Source organism: Macaca fascicularis, chromosome 3 (genome assembly GCF_037993035.2).
Source record: "Macaca fascicularis isolate 582-1 chromosome 3, T2T-MFA8v1.1".
NCBI classification, from domain to species: Eukaryota; Metazoa; Chordata; class Mammalia; order Primates; family Cercopithecidae; genus Macaca; species Macaca fascicularis.
The window spans coordinates 49,681,415-49,698,243 of record NC_088377.1 but is presented as its reverse complement, the minus strand read 5'-3'; the positions used below and the strand labels follow the sequence as shown (position 1 = coordinate 49,698,243).

The 16,829-nt window shown below is 46.3% G+C and overlaps 1 protein-coding gene across 1 annotated transcript in view; it reads right to left on the bottom strand.

Annotated features, from left to right (window-relative positions):
• Positions 1-2,384: 2,384 nt before the first annotated feature.
• MUC17 (mucin 17, cell surface associated) overlaps positions 2,385-16,829 on the bottom strand; it is a 40,845-nt gene continuing 26,400 nt past the window's right edge. Inside the window, exons 13-22 of the mRNA XM_065541736.1 lie at positions 13,242-13,370; positions 12,267-12,394; positions 11,857-11,915; positions 10,639-10,790; positions 9,418-9,486; positions 9,136-9,295; positions 7,957-8,118; positions 7,668-7,765; positions 4,164-4,240; positions 2,385-2,423 (exon numbers count right to left, since the gene is read on the bottom strand). Coding sequence (XP_065397808.1) covers positions 2,385-2,423; positions 4,164-4,240; positions 7,668-7,765; positions 7,957-8,118; positions 9,136-9,295; positions 9,418-9,486; positions 10,639-10,790; positions 11,857-11,915; positions 12,267-12,394; positions 13,242-13,370 — 1,073 coding nt within the window. The remainder of the gene's footprint in view (positions 2,424-4,163; positions 4,241-7,667; positions 7,766-7,956; positions 8,119-9,135; positions 9,296-9,417; positions 9,487-10,638; positions 10,791-11,856; positions 11,916-12,266; positions 12,395-13,241; positions 13,371-16,829) is intronic.

Below are 16,829 nucleotides of genomic sequence, written 5' to 3'. Positions count from 1 at the left end.
TATTTCCAATTTTGCTGAATTCCAGAAAAACACGTACCACTTTAAAGCAAATAGGACACAATGCTAACAACTGATATCTCCAGGTGAAGGTTATATGGGGTTCACTGTTATATATACATATATATGTGTAATTTTTTTTTTTTTTTTTTTGAGGCAGAATCTCTCTCTGTTATCCAGGCTGGAATGCAATGGTGTGATCTCGACTCACTGCAACCTCCGTCTCCCAGGTTCAAGCCATTCTCCTGCCTCAGCCTCCTAAGTAACTGGAATTGCAGGCATGCACCACCATTCCTGGCTAATTTTTGTATTTTTAATAGAGTCAGGGTTTTACCATGTTGACCAGGCTGGTCTTGAACTCCTGACCTCAGGAGATCCGCCTGCCTTGGCCTCTCAAAATGCTGGGATTATAGATGTGAGCCACCATGCCCAGGTAAGTTTCACTTTTTAAAAATTTGTTGTTTTAACTTCTCTGTAGATTTGCAAATTTTCAAAATTAAAAAAAAAATAAAAAAGGCTGGACATAGTGGCTCACACCTGGAATCTCAGCATTTTGGGAGACAGAAGTGATTGGATCGTTTGAGCCTAGGAATTCAAGACCAGCCTGGACAACGCAGCGAAGCCACATCTCTACAAAAAAAAAAAAATTAAAAATTAGTCGGGCATGGTGGCTGACACCTGTAGTCCCAGTTACTTGGGAGGCTGAGGCTGGAGGAATTCTTGAGCCCAGGAGCTCAAGGCTGCAGTGAGCAGTGATCACACCACTGTGCTCTAGCCTTGGCGAAAGAGTGAGACCTTGTCTCAAAAAAAGAAAAGAAACAGAATTTTGATGGCAAATATGAAAATAATCAAGTGTAACGGAGTATTTTTCTCACAGGAGAGGCCAGGAGGGGACCGCTGAGAAGAGGTATGGTGCCTGCAGGTGCTCAGGGCATCCAGGAGGGGGCAGCAGAGTCCAGGTTCTGTCTCAGGTTAGGCTTTGAAGCGGGTTGCTGGTGGGAGAGACCTTCGAGAATATGGTGAATCCTGAGCGGCATGGCTGGAATCATAATAATTTTTAAAAAGCGTCCTAGGAATATTAAGGACAGCGATGAAAGAGGCTTTAGAAACCTAGTGCTTATTCGGCAGAAGGCAAGACTGAGTCCAAATAGATTTTTCCCAGATTTAACCTAAGGGAATTCATGAGAAAGCTGAAAATAGAGCTCAGGTCTCTATCTCTTTAGATGCATGGAAAGAAATATCAGCCCATTTTCAGAAGGAGAGCTTGGAAAATTTGGTTTTCTTTGATAGGAAATGAGTGTCTCTGTGTGTGTGTGTGTGTGTGTGTGTGTGTGTGTGTGTGTGTGTGTGTCTGTTTGTCTGTCTGTCTGTCTGCCTTGCCTCCTGGACACCAGCAAATGGTGTCAGTGAAGTTCAGGGAATGGTCCTCTTCCCACTGCAAATCTCTGTCTTGTTATCTTGAACCCCAAATGCATCAGATTTTATGTTCTAGAGGAAGGGAGGAGAGAGACAGTCTGGGAGGTTAGAAACAGGAGCTATGGGAAATAGGAGGGAAAGATCTGGGAACCATGAAAATTTTAATAAAATTGCTTTATTATATTTAGTTACTACAAATATATATTATAATATTTACTAAGGAAAAAATCAGAACTCATAAAACTAAGAACTTAAAAAATGCCCACAATCTTATATACCAAAGGTAAATGCTCTATATTTAAACACAAGTGTTTTTCATGAAGATGGCATTCAATAATTCTTAGGAGAGCATTTTGTGAAATGTAAAGTGCATGCAGCAGTCCCGTGTCCAAGGGGTCACGGTAGTAAACAGCTCGTTGAGGGCGCTGTCCATGGTACTGAATCCGGGCAGGCGAGAGGAGGAACCTCTTTGACCTTGTTTGGAAGTTCTAGCAGGGAAGTCCAGATACTTGTATGCCTTTGACTGAAGCGTGGTCCTCCTCTATCAGAGAGGGTCGTCCTCTCATCCTCTTCAACTGAGCATGCAGCTTTAGGAGGGACATACATGGGGCAGCGAGGGAGGACGGGGACACCCGCCTACCCAGCCAGATCAGTCAAATCAATCCTGGCGATCAATGGGGTGACAGATGTTGCAGTCAGAGCACCCCTCAAATCTGGAACCTTTTTGAAAACTGAGCAGGAAAGCCTAGCCTGATATCAAGGCAAGCCTATTGGAGCTTCCACGGGTTTCTATTTGAGACTCTCCCAGCACTGCCATCTCTCTCCTCTTTCTCCTTGGTAAGTACAGTGCTTGTTTCCTGTACTTACAATGGGAACATTGAGTTCCCATGGAAGGCTCTCAATGGGGAAATGCTCCACCAAGCTTAGCCGGACTGGAATCTCCTCACTCCCAGACTTCTCAACTCCATGCCTTAAAATGATGTCTTTACCTGAGGCCTCTGAATTTGGATCTGAAAAGAGAGATAAAACCAGGTGAAGGCTCAGCTCATGAGGAATTTGGGATTTTGGAAGCATAAGGAGGCTTGGGATGGGAAGTGTTCGGTTTAATTATTTTTATTTTTTTATTTTTTTGAGACAGGCTTAATCTGCCATCTAGACTGGAGTGCAGTGGCACAATCAAGGCTCACTGCAGCCTGTAACTTCTGGGCTCTAGCGATCCTCCCACTTCAGCCTCCCAAGTAGCTGGGACTACATGTGCACACAACCACACCTGAATAATTTTTAAATTTTTTGTAGAGATGAGGTTTCGCTATGTTGCCCAGGGTGGTCTCAAACTCCTGGGCTCAAGTGATCTATCTACCTCGACCTCCCAAAGTGCTAGGATTACAGGCGTGAGCCACTGTGCCTGGCTATTATTATTATTTCTTTTACAGCGACAGAGTCTCACTTTGTTGCCCAGGCTGGTCCCAAACTCCTGACTTCAGACGATCTTCCTGACTTGGCCTCATGAAGTGCTGGGATTGCAGGCATGAGCCACCGCACCTGGCCTAAGTGGTTAGTTTAGAACTTGTCCCATTACCTGGATTCTAGCACAAACCAATTGTGCCTTCCCCTCTCCACCAGGTAGGTTTACAGGTATCCTGGCTGGAGATTTCATCTTTGCCCCAAAGGGCTATGTCAAGGGAGCATAGCACCTGAAGACGTTCACACTTGTTATTTCTCCTACCTTCAACTATCCATCCAGTTTAAATCATATTAAGGCAGTGATCAAGGAGTGGTCACCTTTTGCCCAAGTAACCAATCTTGGCCTTAACCATGGGGGGACAATCTGATGTTATATACTTGTTGAAGTGAGGCAATAGCATTATCTGTGATATCATAAAAATGTTTAATCTGATTCCAGTTAAGCCTTTAGACCCAACCTCCAGTATTTCCAATCCCAGAATATCTCTAATACCTCTGATACTAAGGGTAGGGGGGACAAGTTAGATGACATCATGAAACAAACCAGGGGTGTGAGACATTTTTCAAGACAACCATCCTAGACTCTTAAGAAAAGCAGTATACTTTAAAATGTAGGAGCCCATTCTAGATTAAAAGACCAAAGAGACATAACAGAAGTCAGTGAGTGAAATCTGTTGTATCTACATCTGAGGGAAAAAAAAAAACAAACAAACTAGTAATAGAAGATGTCCTTGGGCTAATTGGAAAAATTGGATATCAGATGATATTGTGAAGTTACGATCAACGTATTGGATATAATCGTGGTATTGGGAAATGTGGGCTGAAATGGTTAGGGATCAAGTGTCATAATGTTGGCAGCTGACTTCCAAATTATTCAGCAAAAATTAGTGAATAGATCAATACAAAGAAAGAGACATATGGCATGTTAAGCCTTACTGAGCTGCATGGAATATGTAAGTATTTACTGCACTACTATTTTGACTTTTATGTGTGTTTACAAATTAAAATAACTAAGTAAGTTGTCCATCAAGGGTGTACTTACAGTGGGGAAGGAAACCTCAGAATCTGAAGCCTCAGGGGTCAACGGAAGGTGATTCCACCTTGCTACTTAGCTTTTATTCTTCCCCTGAGTTAGGCTTGTTTCCTGGCAGTATGGACCTGGGAGAATCACCTGGACCAATAAACTGTAAACATGGTTTTGCTTTCCTGAAGGTCCTACCATGCAGGAAAGGAGAAGAAAGTCTCAAGGTTGGGGGAGGCCAGCATCCCATCCAGGCCCTTCTTACCTTTGTTTCAGGGTCTATGTGTCTCAAGGAGGGCTGGAAATTACTATAGATGGATTCCAGGTGGATGGAGTCATCATCTTCTAGAGGGATGGAAAGCACCATGGAAACAGGAGGTTAGAAGGACAAACTTTCATCTCTCCCTTTAATCCCATCCAATGGAGGATGAGTTTGTCCCTACCCCTAGGAAACTGAAAACTCTTGAAAATGTGACAAACTGTCAACACTACCTGACTCAGCAGCCCCCAATACAGACATATTAAGGCTATGAATTTTCTGAGTACAGCTGTAGCTGCATCCCGCGAGTCTGAATACTAAGTATTTTCTCACTTTCACTATAATCTCTTATCTGATCCATACATTATTTGGAAACTTGAAAAAAAATTCCAAAGATATGGGATTTTTGTTTTCATTTTCCAAAAATATTTTTGTTATTGATTTCTAACATACTTGCATTATGGTCAGATAAGATCGTCTGATTTAAATAATTTTTTATAAGTTTGTTGAGGCTTTTTTCATGTCCTGTGTGTGGCCATCCTTAGAAGTTTTCTCGTGGACTCATGTAATAAATGAATACCCTCTATTTGTTGAATGTGGTGTTCTGTATTGTATTAAGGCTAATTATTTTGTCCAAAAGTTCTGTAATCCTCAGTGACTTCTGTCAATTACTAAGAGGGGTGTTTTAAAAATTTCTCACCGTGCTGGTGGATTTGTTAATTTTCCTTTGTAGCTTTGTCAGTTTTTGCTTTATCTATTTTGAGATTGTATTAATAGAGCATACAAATTAGACTTGTGTCTAACAGAGTAAGCCATTTGCTAATATTGATCATTTTTATCCCTAGTAATTCTTTTTGCTTTAAAATGTATGTGACTGCAATGAGTAAAGCTATACACAAAACAACAGATACTTTGTTTAGTATTACCCTGTTTTGTTTTTTCTATACTTTTGTTTCCAACCTGTGTGTTTCCAATTTACGTGTACCTCCCACCCACAGTGAATACCTAGTTTTCTTTTTTTAAAAATCCTTTTTAAACTAGAGTTTAATCTACTTATATGTATTATGCTTTGTGATATATTTGCATTACTTCCTATCATTTTATTTTGGATTTTCTTTTTTTTTTTTGAGATGGAGTCTCGCTCTGTCACCCAGGCTGGAGTTAAGTGGCTTGATCTCGGCTCACTGCAAGCTCCACCTGCCGGGTTCATGCCATTCTCCTGCCTCAGCCTCCCGAGTAGCTGGGACTACAGGCGCCCACCACCACGCCTGGCTAATTTTTTTTCTTATCTTTAGTAGAGACAGGGTTTCACTGTGTTAGCCAGGATGGTCTCAATCTTCTGACCTCATGATCCACCTGCCTCAGCCTCCCAAAGTGCTGGGATTACAGGGTGAGCCACTGCGCCCAGCCACTATTTTGTATTTTCTATGTGTCCTATCTCCTCTTCTTCTTCCCCTTCCTCCTTCTCCTCCTTCTCCTCCTCCTCCTCTTCCTCTTCCTCCTTCTTCTTCGACAGAATCTTGCTCTGTTGCCCCGGCTGGAGTGCAGTGGTGCAATTTCAGCTCACTGCAGCCTGCACCTCCCAGGTTCCAGCGATTCTCCTGCCTCAGCCTCCCAGGTAGTTGGGATTACAGGCACACGCCACCACACTCAGCTAATTTTTGTATTTTTAGTAGAGATGGGGTTTTACCATGTTGGCCAGGCTGGGCTCCTGACCTCAGGTGACCCACTAGCCTCAGCCTCCCAAAGTGCTAGGATTACAGGCATGAGCCACCATGCCCCACCTTCTTCTTCTTCTTTTCTTTTCTCTCTCTCTTTTTTTTTTTTTTTTTTTTAAGAGACAGGGTCTTGCTCTGTTGCCCAGGCTAGAGTGCAGTGGTGTAATCATAACTCACTGCAGCCTTGACCTCCTGGGCTCAAGTGATCCTCCTGACTCAGAAGCTAGGATTACAGGCATGCACCACTGTGCCTGGCTAATTTTTTTAATTTTTTGATCTCGTTATGTTGTCCAGGCTGGTCTTGCCTGGCCTCAAGCGATCCTCCAGCCTCGGCCTCCCAAAGCGTTGGGACTATAAGCATGAGCCACTGCATCCCACCTCCTTTTTCTTTTTCTCCCTTTCCTGCTCTTTGTGGGTTGACTGGACTTTTTCCTCATTCTAATCTTCCCCTTCTTTAGAATTTAAAGACTATTTTGAGAAATTTCTCATTCCACATATTTCCTTCTTTAGAAGTTAAAGACTCTAGTTTTAGAAATTTTAACACGTGCCTTTAACCTAGCAAAATCTAACATTAGTCTCTTTACTGAGGAACAACTCCCCTGCTAATGAGCTCACCCACTCCCGAGCATTGATCTCTGCATTAGGGAAATCTACCACCCTCAAGGAACCTGTGTCTCCCCAGTGGTTCAGTTCACTATGCCCCATCCAGGGTCTCACAGGAGTCAGTAATGGAAATAAGGTTTTAGCTGTAGAGCCAAACATTTTGGAGTGGGAAATATTTTCCCCCTTCACACTTTAAGCCCCAGGGTCTTCCCAGGTGCCTCCTAAGTACTTTTTTTTTTTTTTTTTTTTTTTTTTTTTTTTTTTTTTTAAGACAGTGTCTTGTTCTGTTGCCCAGGCTGGAGTGCAGTGGTGCAATCACGGCTCACTGCAGCCTCCATCTCCCAGGCTCAAGCAATTCTCCTGCCTCAGCCTCCCAAGTTGCTGGGACTAGAGGTGCATGCCATCACGCCCAGATAATTAAAGCAATTTTTTATTTTATATTTTTTTGAGATGGAGTTTCATGCTTGTTGCCCAGGCTGGAGTGCAATGGCACAATCTCGGCTAACTGCAATCTCTGCCTCCCGGGTTCAAGTGATTCTCCTGCCTCAGCCTCCCGAGTAGCTGGGATTACAGGCACCTGCCACCACACTCAGCTGAGACAGGGTTTCACTATGTGGTCCAGGCTGGTCTCAAGCTACTGACCTCAAGTGGTCCACCTGCCTCAGCCTCCCTTTTTTTTTTTTTTTTTAAGAGATAGAGTTTGGCTGGGCGCGGCGGCTCATGCCTGTAATCCCAGCACTTTGGGAGGCCGAGGCGGGCGGATCATGAGGTCAGGAGATCGAGACCATCCTGGCTAACACGGTGAAACCCTGTCTCTACTAAAAATACAAAAAATTAGCTGGGCGTGGTGGTGGGCGCCTGTAGTCCCAGCTACTCGGGAGGCTGAGGCAGGAGAATGGGGTGAAGCCGGGAGGCGGAGCTTGCAGTGAGCTGAGATCGCGCCGCTGCACTCCAGCCTGGGCGAGTGAGTGAGACTCCGTCTCAAAAAAAAAAAAAAAAAAAAAAAAAAAAAAAAAAAAAAAGAGATAGAGTTTTCTGTGTTGTTGCCCAGGCTGATCTCGAGCTCCTGGCCTCAAGCAATCATCCTGCCTTGGCCTTTCAGAGTGCTGGGATTACAGGCATGAGCCCACAGCACCCAGCCTGTTTCCACATTTTGAGTCATTCTGAGTGCAGAGAGGAAGGCCGATACCTTGGCAGATGTCAAAGCCAATGTTTTGGAAGGTCCCAGGAGTTGGTCCACCGTTCTCTTCTTGCCACTTGTACCACTGAGACAATCTGTACTTTTGCCTATTGATGGAAACACCAGAGAGACCCCATTAGGATTGGGGAACAGGAACAAGGACCAGGGACAAATTGTATCCCCATTTTTAGCTTGCCCCACTGTCCACCTCGAGGATGAAGTGATTAGAGGCAGAGGGATCATAGGAAGAGGAGGAGCTGGAGGGAGTTGAAAGAGGAGGTGGTAGGGGCTTGCTCACCGTTTCACCTCTCTCTTGGAGTGGAAAATGAGCATCAGGAGAGCTACCAGGATGATTAGCACCAGCACGACCCCTGCCCCCACGAGGCCGTACACTAGACTCTTCTGGGTGCCCTGGTTACAGTCCTCCCCACTGTACCAGTGAGTTTCCGTGGTCACGCAGCTGAGATGGGAGAGAAGCAGCAGGTTGGGGAGAGAGAACAGAGTCAGCACCAGCTTCAGACCGGGGCCCTGCCCAGTGGGTGTTTAATGAAGAGGAGGTGAGAAGAGATTGCCAGGGTGCATAAAGCAAGGCGCCCTGAGAGGATGAACGGGGATGAAGACCAGCATCCCTGGAGGTGGTCCTCAAATGAGCTCAGTTCCCACTCCAGGCTTTTAGGTTTTGCCTCCAGTTGCAACCCAGGACCTAGGACAGTTGGCCCAACCGTGGGTCTTCCCTGGGATGCACCCCTAGGGACTCCAGGACCCCACAGTGATCTTGCATCCACCCATTAACCATCCTCACTTCCAGCCCTCCTCTCTGTCAAGAAAGCCAGGCTGCAGCCCTGATCCAGAGCTCCCGTTACACCCCTGAAGCTCTTCCTCCCTGCTGCCTTGAGATGCCCTCTCTAAACCCTGTTCCTTTCTTCCCCTTTCCAGCTTGTGACCCCCTCTTCCAGGAAGCTTTCCAAAACTGACTACTGAGGTCTTTGCCCACATGTGGCTTCTTCCCGCACCTGATGCTCCATCTGGTCTCTCTCTTTGGTTCTGTTTCAAGTGGCAACGTTTTTCTTTGCTTTCCTACCTCTGTGACTGGGCTAGAGGGGTTCTCCCCACTCCTCATGTGGGTGTGTAACCTTCTGTTTCTATTTCACCAGAAGAGGGTCTTGTTCTCTCTCTGGAGAGAGAGCAAGGCTGTGTCTCTGTTCCCCCTGTCAGACAACCTTCCCAGGAGGTTCTTACTGTCCTCAGCCCTCCTTAGCACAGACAGGACACGGCTAGGCTGTTCTGGACATAGCCTTGGAGCTCAACTACTCATGTTTTACCCCCGTCCCCAACCCAATTCCTCTGCAGCTGGACACATTCAGGAGACACTAGTCCCATGACCTTGGCCTCCAGGCAATGCCTGGGGTGAAGCCCTGCAGGGGAGGGGAGGACCAGGACATCTGGCCTGGGCTGGAGGAAATGGGGGAGCACTCACAGGCACCGGGCTCCATTTTGAGACATCTGGCACTTGCCATGGTTACAGTTCTTGGAGGCATTGAAGCCAGACTCACAGGGGCTGATGCAGTATGGTTTCTGGTCCCGGTACTCCACTAGGAAGTAGTCTTCATATTCCTCGGCCTTCTGCCGGCATTCCTCTGGTGGAGGGGTGCAGGGATGGGGAGCAGCCATGATCAGGGGGCTGGGGGGGCACTGTCCCGCTCCTCCTGGGCTCCACACCTCTCCAGCCTTCCCCCAAACCCCTTGTGTTATCACCTACCTACAGGGTCGTACTGGGTCACTGTAATGTTTTGCACTTGGGTGCCAGTGGTGTTGAAACACATCAAGGCTGTGAAAGAGACACATAAAACCCCTCATGACACATACATGCTTGTTCTGCATCCTCAGGGAGCTGAGGTGTGTGTGTGTGTGAGAAGGGGGTGGGCTGTGATGGGGAGGTGGGAATGTGGCCCCGGCAGAGGAGCAGCATCAGCCTTGCGTCCTATGACCCTCCAAGTGTCCTGAGCCTTTTTGTCCCATGCCTCCCTTTTCTCTTATTTCCTTCCTTCCTCCCTCCCTCCCTCCCTCCCTCCTCTCTCTTCTCTCTTTCTCTCTTTCTCTCTCTCTCTCTCTCTCTCTCTCTCTCTCTCTTCTCTTTCTCTCTTTCTTCTTTCTTTCTTTCTTCTTCTTTCTTTCTTTCTTTCTTTCTTTCTTTCTTTCTTTCTTTCTTTCTTTCTTTCTTTCTTTCTTTCTTTCTTTCTTTTCTTTCTTTCTGATGGAGTCTTGCTCTGTCACCCAGGCTGGAGTGCTGTGGTGCAATCTCAGCTCACTGCAACCTCTGCTTCCCAGGTTTAAGTGATTCTCCTGCCTCAGCCTCCCAAGTAGCTAGAACTACAGGTGCCTGCCACCATGCCCAGCTAATTTTGTATTTTTAATAAAGATGGGGTTTCACCATGTTGACTAGGCTGGTTTCAAACTCCTGGCCTCAAGTGATCTGCCCGCCTCAGCCTCCCAAAGTGCTGGGATTACAGGCGTGAGCCACCATGCCTTCCCGATGCCTCCTTCTTCCCTCTTCTGCCATGATCCACACACTTAGATGAACCCCCGTGTAACGAGGCCCATGGGTCCCCATTTCCAGCAGACTCCCCTGTCCTATAGCCCTTAGTCCTGGCACCCTGCAAGATCTGGTCTGTTTGTATGTCTGGCCTTGCAGGTTCCGGGACGAATTCCTGGATCTCCATGTTCTCTTGCTGTCTCCATTTGCCTTTGTCCCTTCCCCTACCCTAGGGACAAAATGGGCTGGAGGATGATGAAGGTTAAAAACTCTCTCGGCCCAATCCTGGGGCTTCTTTGGGCTGCACCCCCGGTACTCTAGGACCCCACAGTGATTCTTGTACCTGCCCATTAACCATCCTCACTCCCAGCCCTCCTCTCTGTTAAGAAGGTCATGCCCCAGCTCTGATCCCCTCTCCCTTCCCTCCCTAGAAGCCCAAGAGTTTACCTGAGCAATTATCATTGGTCATTATTTGCTCTGTGGTCACTTTTGTGATTTTTTGTTTCACTACCTCGGTGGCATTGTCCAAAGCTGTCTTGTATTCTGGTGTGTACTTGGTTCTTAGGAGGACGTCATGCTCCACCACCACACTGCCAAGACTGAGGAGGGAAGGGAAGATGTCCTGAGGTCAGAATTGGGTGCTTACCTCTCAGATCCATCCCAGACAGCCTTCACCCTCTCTGATCCCAAGGGAAGGCAGAGCTGGTAGGAGGACAGTTGGGGTGATGACTCTGTCCTAGGCACTGCACTGGGCCCCCTGCTATAGGAGTTCTCCCAGCAGTGGTGCCTAAGATAACTTTCTACAAAGTGAGTCTCCGGGAAGTCTTAGGGAAGCCTCAGTGATGAAGATGGATAGAGGAATGGGAACCACAGAAGAGGCCATCCTTGAGGTTTTTGGTTTTTTTGTTTTGTTTTGTTTTGTTTTAGAGACAGAGTCTCACTCTGCTGCCCAGGCTGGAGTGCAATGGTGTGATCCTGGTTTACTCTAACCTCTGACTCCTGGGCTCAAGTGATCCTCCTGCCTCAGCCTCCTGAGTAACCAGGTCTATAGGTGCATGCCACTATGCCCTGCTATTTTTTGTAGAGGTAAGGTCTTGCTATGTTCCTCAGGCTGGTCTTGAACTCCTGGCCTCAAATAATCCTTCTACATCAGCCTCCCAAAGTGCTGGGATTACAGGTGTGAGCCACTGCACCTGGTGCCACCTACATTTATATATTGAAGCCCTAACCCCCAGAACCTCAGAATGTGACCATATTTGGCGATAGGGTCTTTAAAGAGGTGAGTAAGTTAAAATGAGACCATTAGTGTAGGCCCTCATCGAGTCTGACTGGTGTCCTTATAAAAAGGGGGAATTTGGATATGCAGAGACAGCAGGGAGGTGTGCACGGAGGAAAGACGATGCAAAGACACAGCAAGAAGGTGGCCGTCCACAAGCCAAGGAGAGAGGCCTCCAGAGAAACCACACCCACCCACACCTTCATCTTAGACCTCCAGCCCCTAGAACTGGGAGAAATAGATTTCTGTTATTTAAGCTGCCCCGTTGGTGGTATTCTGCAATAGCTGCCTGAGCACGGTAATGCAGGAGGCACAGATCTAATTGCCTTTATAATTATGACTGCTGCTTCCACACCACAGACCCTCTTCCCACGGGCCCAGACACTTACCGTAGGTTTGTGATGTTCACCCCAACATACTCAGGGATCCCGGAATACACAATGTTCATCTGAAAGGCAAGGGGCCACTGTGTCATCCCAGAGAGACCATGGGGCCTCTCCGTGGGACATCAGGAGGGCACAGGACCAGGGGATGCTCCTGTCCTACAGCATCATAGCACACTCATCAAATGGAGTGGTTTCTTTCCAGAGACCTGCCCTGCCTCAGGGGCCTCCTGCAGCCCCCGGGTAAAACCTGGCCTCATCTCTTCCCCCTTCCACTGGCAAGCCCTGAGGACGTGGGGGCCTGAGGGAACTCCTGCACATCTAACAAGGGAACAGCCCCCTGCTGCCTTCTTACCCTGCAAACTCTGCTCTGGGGGGAACTGAGTGGCCATGGGGCCTTGCTCTCCCAGACTTACCTGTTCTGTGAATGTCTTATTGAACTCCCGGAATTCCTGGGAAGAGTGGTTTTTTAGCTCATCGGTGAACTTCACACTGGTCACTGTCACAGTCAGTTCCATTTGGGCAGAGACAGTCTCCGGTGGCGCTGAGGTGGGTAGACTTACTGAGCAAAGCATCTCTGAGTTTCTTACTCAGAAGTTCTGCCCCCCAGCCTAGGTGGAGGGAGTGACCTCCATTGTATTTTATGGTAAAATTTTGTGCCAAATTTGTATCCAAAATACACCTTCTTGTTTTCTTTTCTTTTCTTTCTCTTTTATTCATTTTCTTTTCTCTTTCTCTTTCTTTCTTTCTTTCTCTTTCCTTCCTTCCTTCCTTCCTTCCTTCCTTCCTTCCTTCCTTCCTTCCTTCCTTCCTTCCTTCCTTCCTTTCTTCCTTCCTTTCCCTTCCTTTCCTTTCCTTTCTTTCTTTTTCTTTTCTTTCTTTCTTTTTTCCTTCCTTCCTTCTTTCTTTTTTTTGACAGGGTCTTGTTCTGTTGCCCAGGCTGGAGTGAAGTGGTGAGATCATAGCTCAGTGCAGCCTTGACCTCCTGGGCTCAAGCAATCTTCCCACCTTAGCCTCCCAAACAGCTAAGACTACAAGTATGCGCCACCACACCCAGCTAAGTTTTTTGTTTTGTTTTTTTTTTTTTAAATAAATGAGATCTCACTATGTTGCCCAGGCTGGTCTCGAACTCCTGGCCTCAAGCGATCCTGCCTCAGGCTCCCAAAGCACTGGGATTACAGGCGAGAGCCACCGTTCCTGGCCTATTTATTCATCTTGTAATACCTTAGCGTTCTTAGCTCTGGGTGGAAAAAAACAAAACAAAACAAAACACCACAGTCCAGAAGAGGCCCTATTCCTGGCCTCACATCAAGGTGGGGTAGGAACTGGTGCCTGTATGGAGGTTGGGTCCCAGGGCACGGGGAGGGGGGAGGGCCTGGAGTTGCACTCACCTATGTCAATGCTGTTGACCACCTCATTACACCGCTCCCCATCATAGGGGGTGGGACACTGGCACTTGTTCTGAACCCAGGTGCCTCCATTATTGCAGTGAGTGTCCTCCTGGCATTGATCTCCAACGCCTGTGGAATAATCACAGAAGTTTTCTTTCCAAGTTCCTCCATTGAGGCAGCTCACTGAAAGGAACAGGGATCTACTGTGTTTATATGTTGAGCACAGCACTTTACAGCTTACAATGCATTTGCACAGACACTGCCTAATTTGTTTTTGTTTTTTGGGTCTGAGTTTCCCACTTGTCACCCAGGCTGGAGTGCAATGGCGCGATCGTGGCTCACTGCAACCTCCACCTCCCAGGTTCAAGCGATTCTCCTGCCTCAGCCTCCCGAGTAGCTGAGATTACAGGCGCACGCCACCACACCCAGCTAAGTTTTTGTATTTTTAGTAGAGACAGGGTTTCACCTGTTTGGCCAGGTTGGTCTCAAACTCCTGCCCTCAGGTGATCTGCCCACTTCGGCCTCCCAAAATGCTAGGATTACAGGTGTGAGCCACCATGCCCGGCTCCAACACTGCCTAATTTGATACTCTCATGAGACCCCGGGGGTGCACAGGACAGTTACCATTATCCTCTCTTCACAGATACGCAAAGTGAGGCAGAGAGAGGCTAAGCCACCTCTCCATGGGTCCACGTTTAGGCTACACTTCACCCAGTCCTAGTCCAGCATGCTTGACTTTACCCCGAAAACGTGAAGAAAGAGAAATCTGACATTGTGAGAGGTGAACGACACAGTCAGGGCTGAGGAAGGAAAAACCCAGGTGAACTTGACCAGTCTAGATTCCACCCAGGTTGAAAATGAGAAAGATGGTCGTTGTTCTTCAACACCTGCTTTGGAAAAGCCCATACTGGCAATCGTTACTGTTATGACTCTTTCTGATTCTTTTTAATTTACTGGGATGTGGAGTTTGAGGGAGGAGTCTAGACCTTATTTTATTGTTTTTTTTTTGAGACAGAGTCTCACCATGTCATTCAGGTTGGAGTGTAGTGGTGCAATCATAGCTCACTATAGCCTTGACCTACTGGGCTTAAGCAATCTTCCCACCTTAGCCTCCCATGTAACTGGGACTGCAGGCATGAATCACCATGTCTGGCTTATTTTTCAAATTTTTCTGTAGAGATGGGGTCTTGCTCTGTTGCCCAGGCTGGTCTCAAACTCCTGGCCTTAACAAATCCTCCAGTCTCAGCCTCACAAAATGCTGGGATTACAGGTGTGAGCCATCACGCCCAGCCTAACAACTCCTTTTTAAATTGCAGTACAACAAATAAACTCCTCTTAGTTTAAATAGGTAGGAAGTAGTGATAGCCAACTCTTGAATATCCGTGCCAACCAACCTGGAAAATCTAAAGCTCTGTTTACTTTGGTTTTTCTTGAAAATCGCTGTGCCTGGGTAGATCAGTATTCAAGGTGTGTTTTGTCTGGGGAAGGGCATGAGGTATGTATAGACTCTGCAAAGACCTGCCTCACCCCTGCCTTCTGGTTTACCCTAAACAGACTCAGAGAGCAGGATCCACACTCATGAAAATCACATCATGCAGCCTCTATTTATGGGCTTTTGCTCCAAGACGTTTGGAAAGAATAGAAGAGAGAAGTCAAGAGTCCTGGGCACACCGGAAACCCATACATCCTATGGGTTTACCCATACATAAATCAGTCTCCTCCCTCCGTCTCTTTCTCGCTTTCATTACTGAAGATGCCCAGATCTGAGCTAAGTGCCAAAACACGGGTTAGAACAACAGAAGCAGACGCTGGGGTGCGTTCACCCATTGCTCAACAGTCTAAAGGGAAGGCCAATCTCTGGGGAAGAGGAGGAAGACAGAAGGAGGACAATCTGCTTTTAAAGATGCGACCGACACCAGATAGTAGGTCCAGTGGCATTGCAGCCACTTGGCCTTTGTCGTGAGACACCTACGAGGCTTCCTGGAAATACAAGGTCCAGATCTCCCACCTGAAAATGCTCAGACCACTCATCTGAGAATCGGAGAGCTCAAGAAGACAAAGACATATTGGAGAGAATCAAGAGAAAAAAGCCATATGATAGAAAATCCAGCCAGCCATGGTGGTTCACACCTGTAATCCTAACACTTTGGGAAGCTGAGGCAGGTGGATCACCTGAGGTCAGGAGTTCAAGACCAGCCTGGCCAACATGGTGAAACCCTGTCTCTACCAAAACTACAAAAATTAGCTGGGTGTGTTGGCGTGCGCTCTAACCCCAGCTACGCGGGAGGCTGAGGTGAGAGAATCGCTTGAACCTGGGGAGTGGAGGTTGCAGTGAACCGTGATCGCGCCATTGCACTCCAGCCTGGGCAACAAGAGTGAAACTCCATCAGAAAAGAAAAAGAAAAAGAAAAGCTCAGGCAAAGTAGAATTGAGCAGAGGAAAAAATCACAAAGTCCAGAGAAAACGTAGTAGTCAAAAACTGAAGAACCACCTTCACCGTCATCAATTCAAGATGGGATTCGGCAGTTCTGTGGGCAGACACAGATCATATACCTGTGAGCCTAGTCATCTAAATAAATCAGAGTTTTCAGGTATTTTAACTAACATACTTTTAAAAATGTATGCAAAATATTCTTAATCTGGGAGTCATACTCACAGGTCTATCAGTATATTACATGATTCATGTAATACAATATACAGGATATTATAATAGCAGGTATTGGATGGTGCAATTCTTACCCTAACAAGATAGAAGAAGGCTGAGTGAAAGTTCTTGAGTCAGAGAAAGGAGAGGGATACGTAAGGACAGCAAAACACTCATAGGCATTGGAGGTAGAATTCAGAGCTGATAGAAGTGAAGGAATCCTCTTTTGCTTCTATAGCGGATGCTCAGGGGATAAGATGAATCAAAATAAAAGTGAATGGTGGCAGAGATACTTGACAAAGGTACACATGAATGAATTGGCAAAAACCGTCTGGAAAAAAAAAAAGTTTGTACTTTAGTATGAACAAAATCAGTGAGAAAATCCACTAGAAAGTTTACAAAGTAAACTAAAAAGTTTAAAATAAAACATAAATAAACCACTCAGAGTTAATAACATTATGGCATACAAAGTGCAATGGAACAGAGACCTGCAGAATACAAAAGAGGGAAAACAGGACTTGTGGACAGAATACTGGAGATTGAGGTGCCCAGGCAAAGAGAGGTAATACTTTGTTCAAAAAAGGGGAACTTGTGCAAGAAACAGCGAGAGTGGAGAAGTGAGAGAGTGCTGAGACAGAAAACCTTGATGCGAGTTTTATCAATTGGAAAACAAGTAAGTCAGATCAAAAGGAGTTTAGGAGTAAATGTTTAAGAAGAAAACCACAAAAAGTAGTGAGTGGAGATTGAAAAGAAAGGTCAGTTTCAAAAAGGTAAATTCTTTTGAAAAGTGTCTGTTCTTATCCGTTGCTCACTTTTTGATGGGGTTGTTTGATTTTTTTCTTGTACATTTGTTTAAGTTCTTTGTAGATTCTGGATATTAGCCCTTTGTCAGATAAGTAGATTGCAAAAATTTTCTGCCATTCTGTAGGTTGCCTGTTCACTCC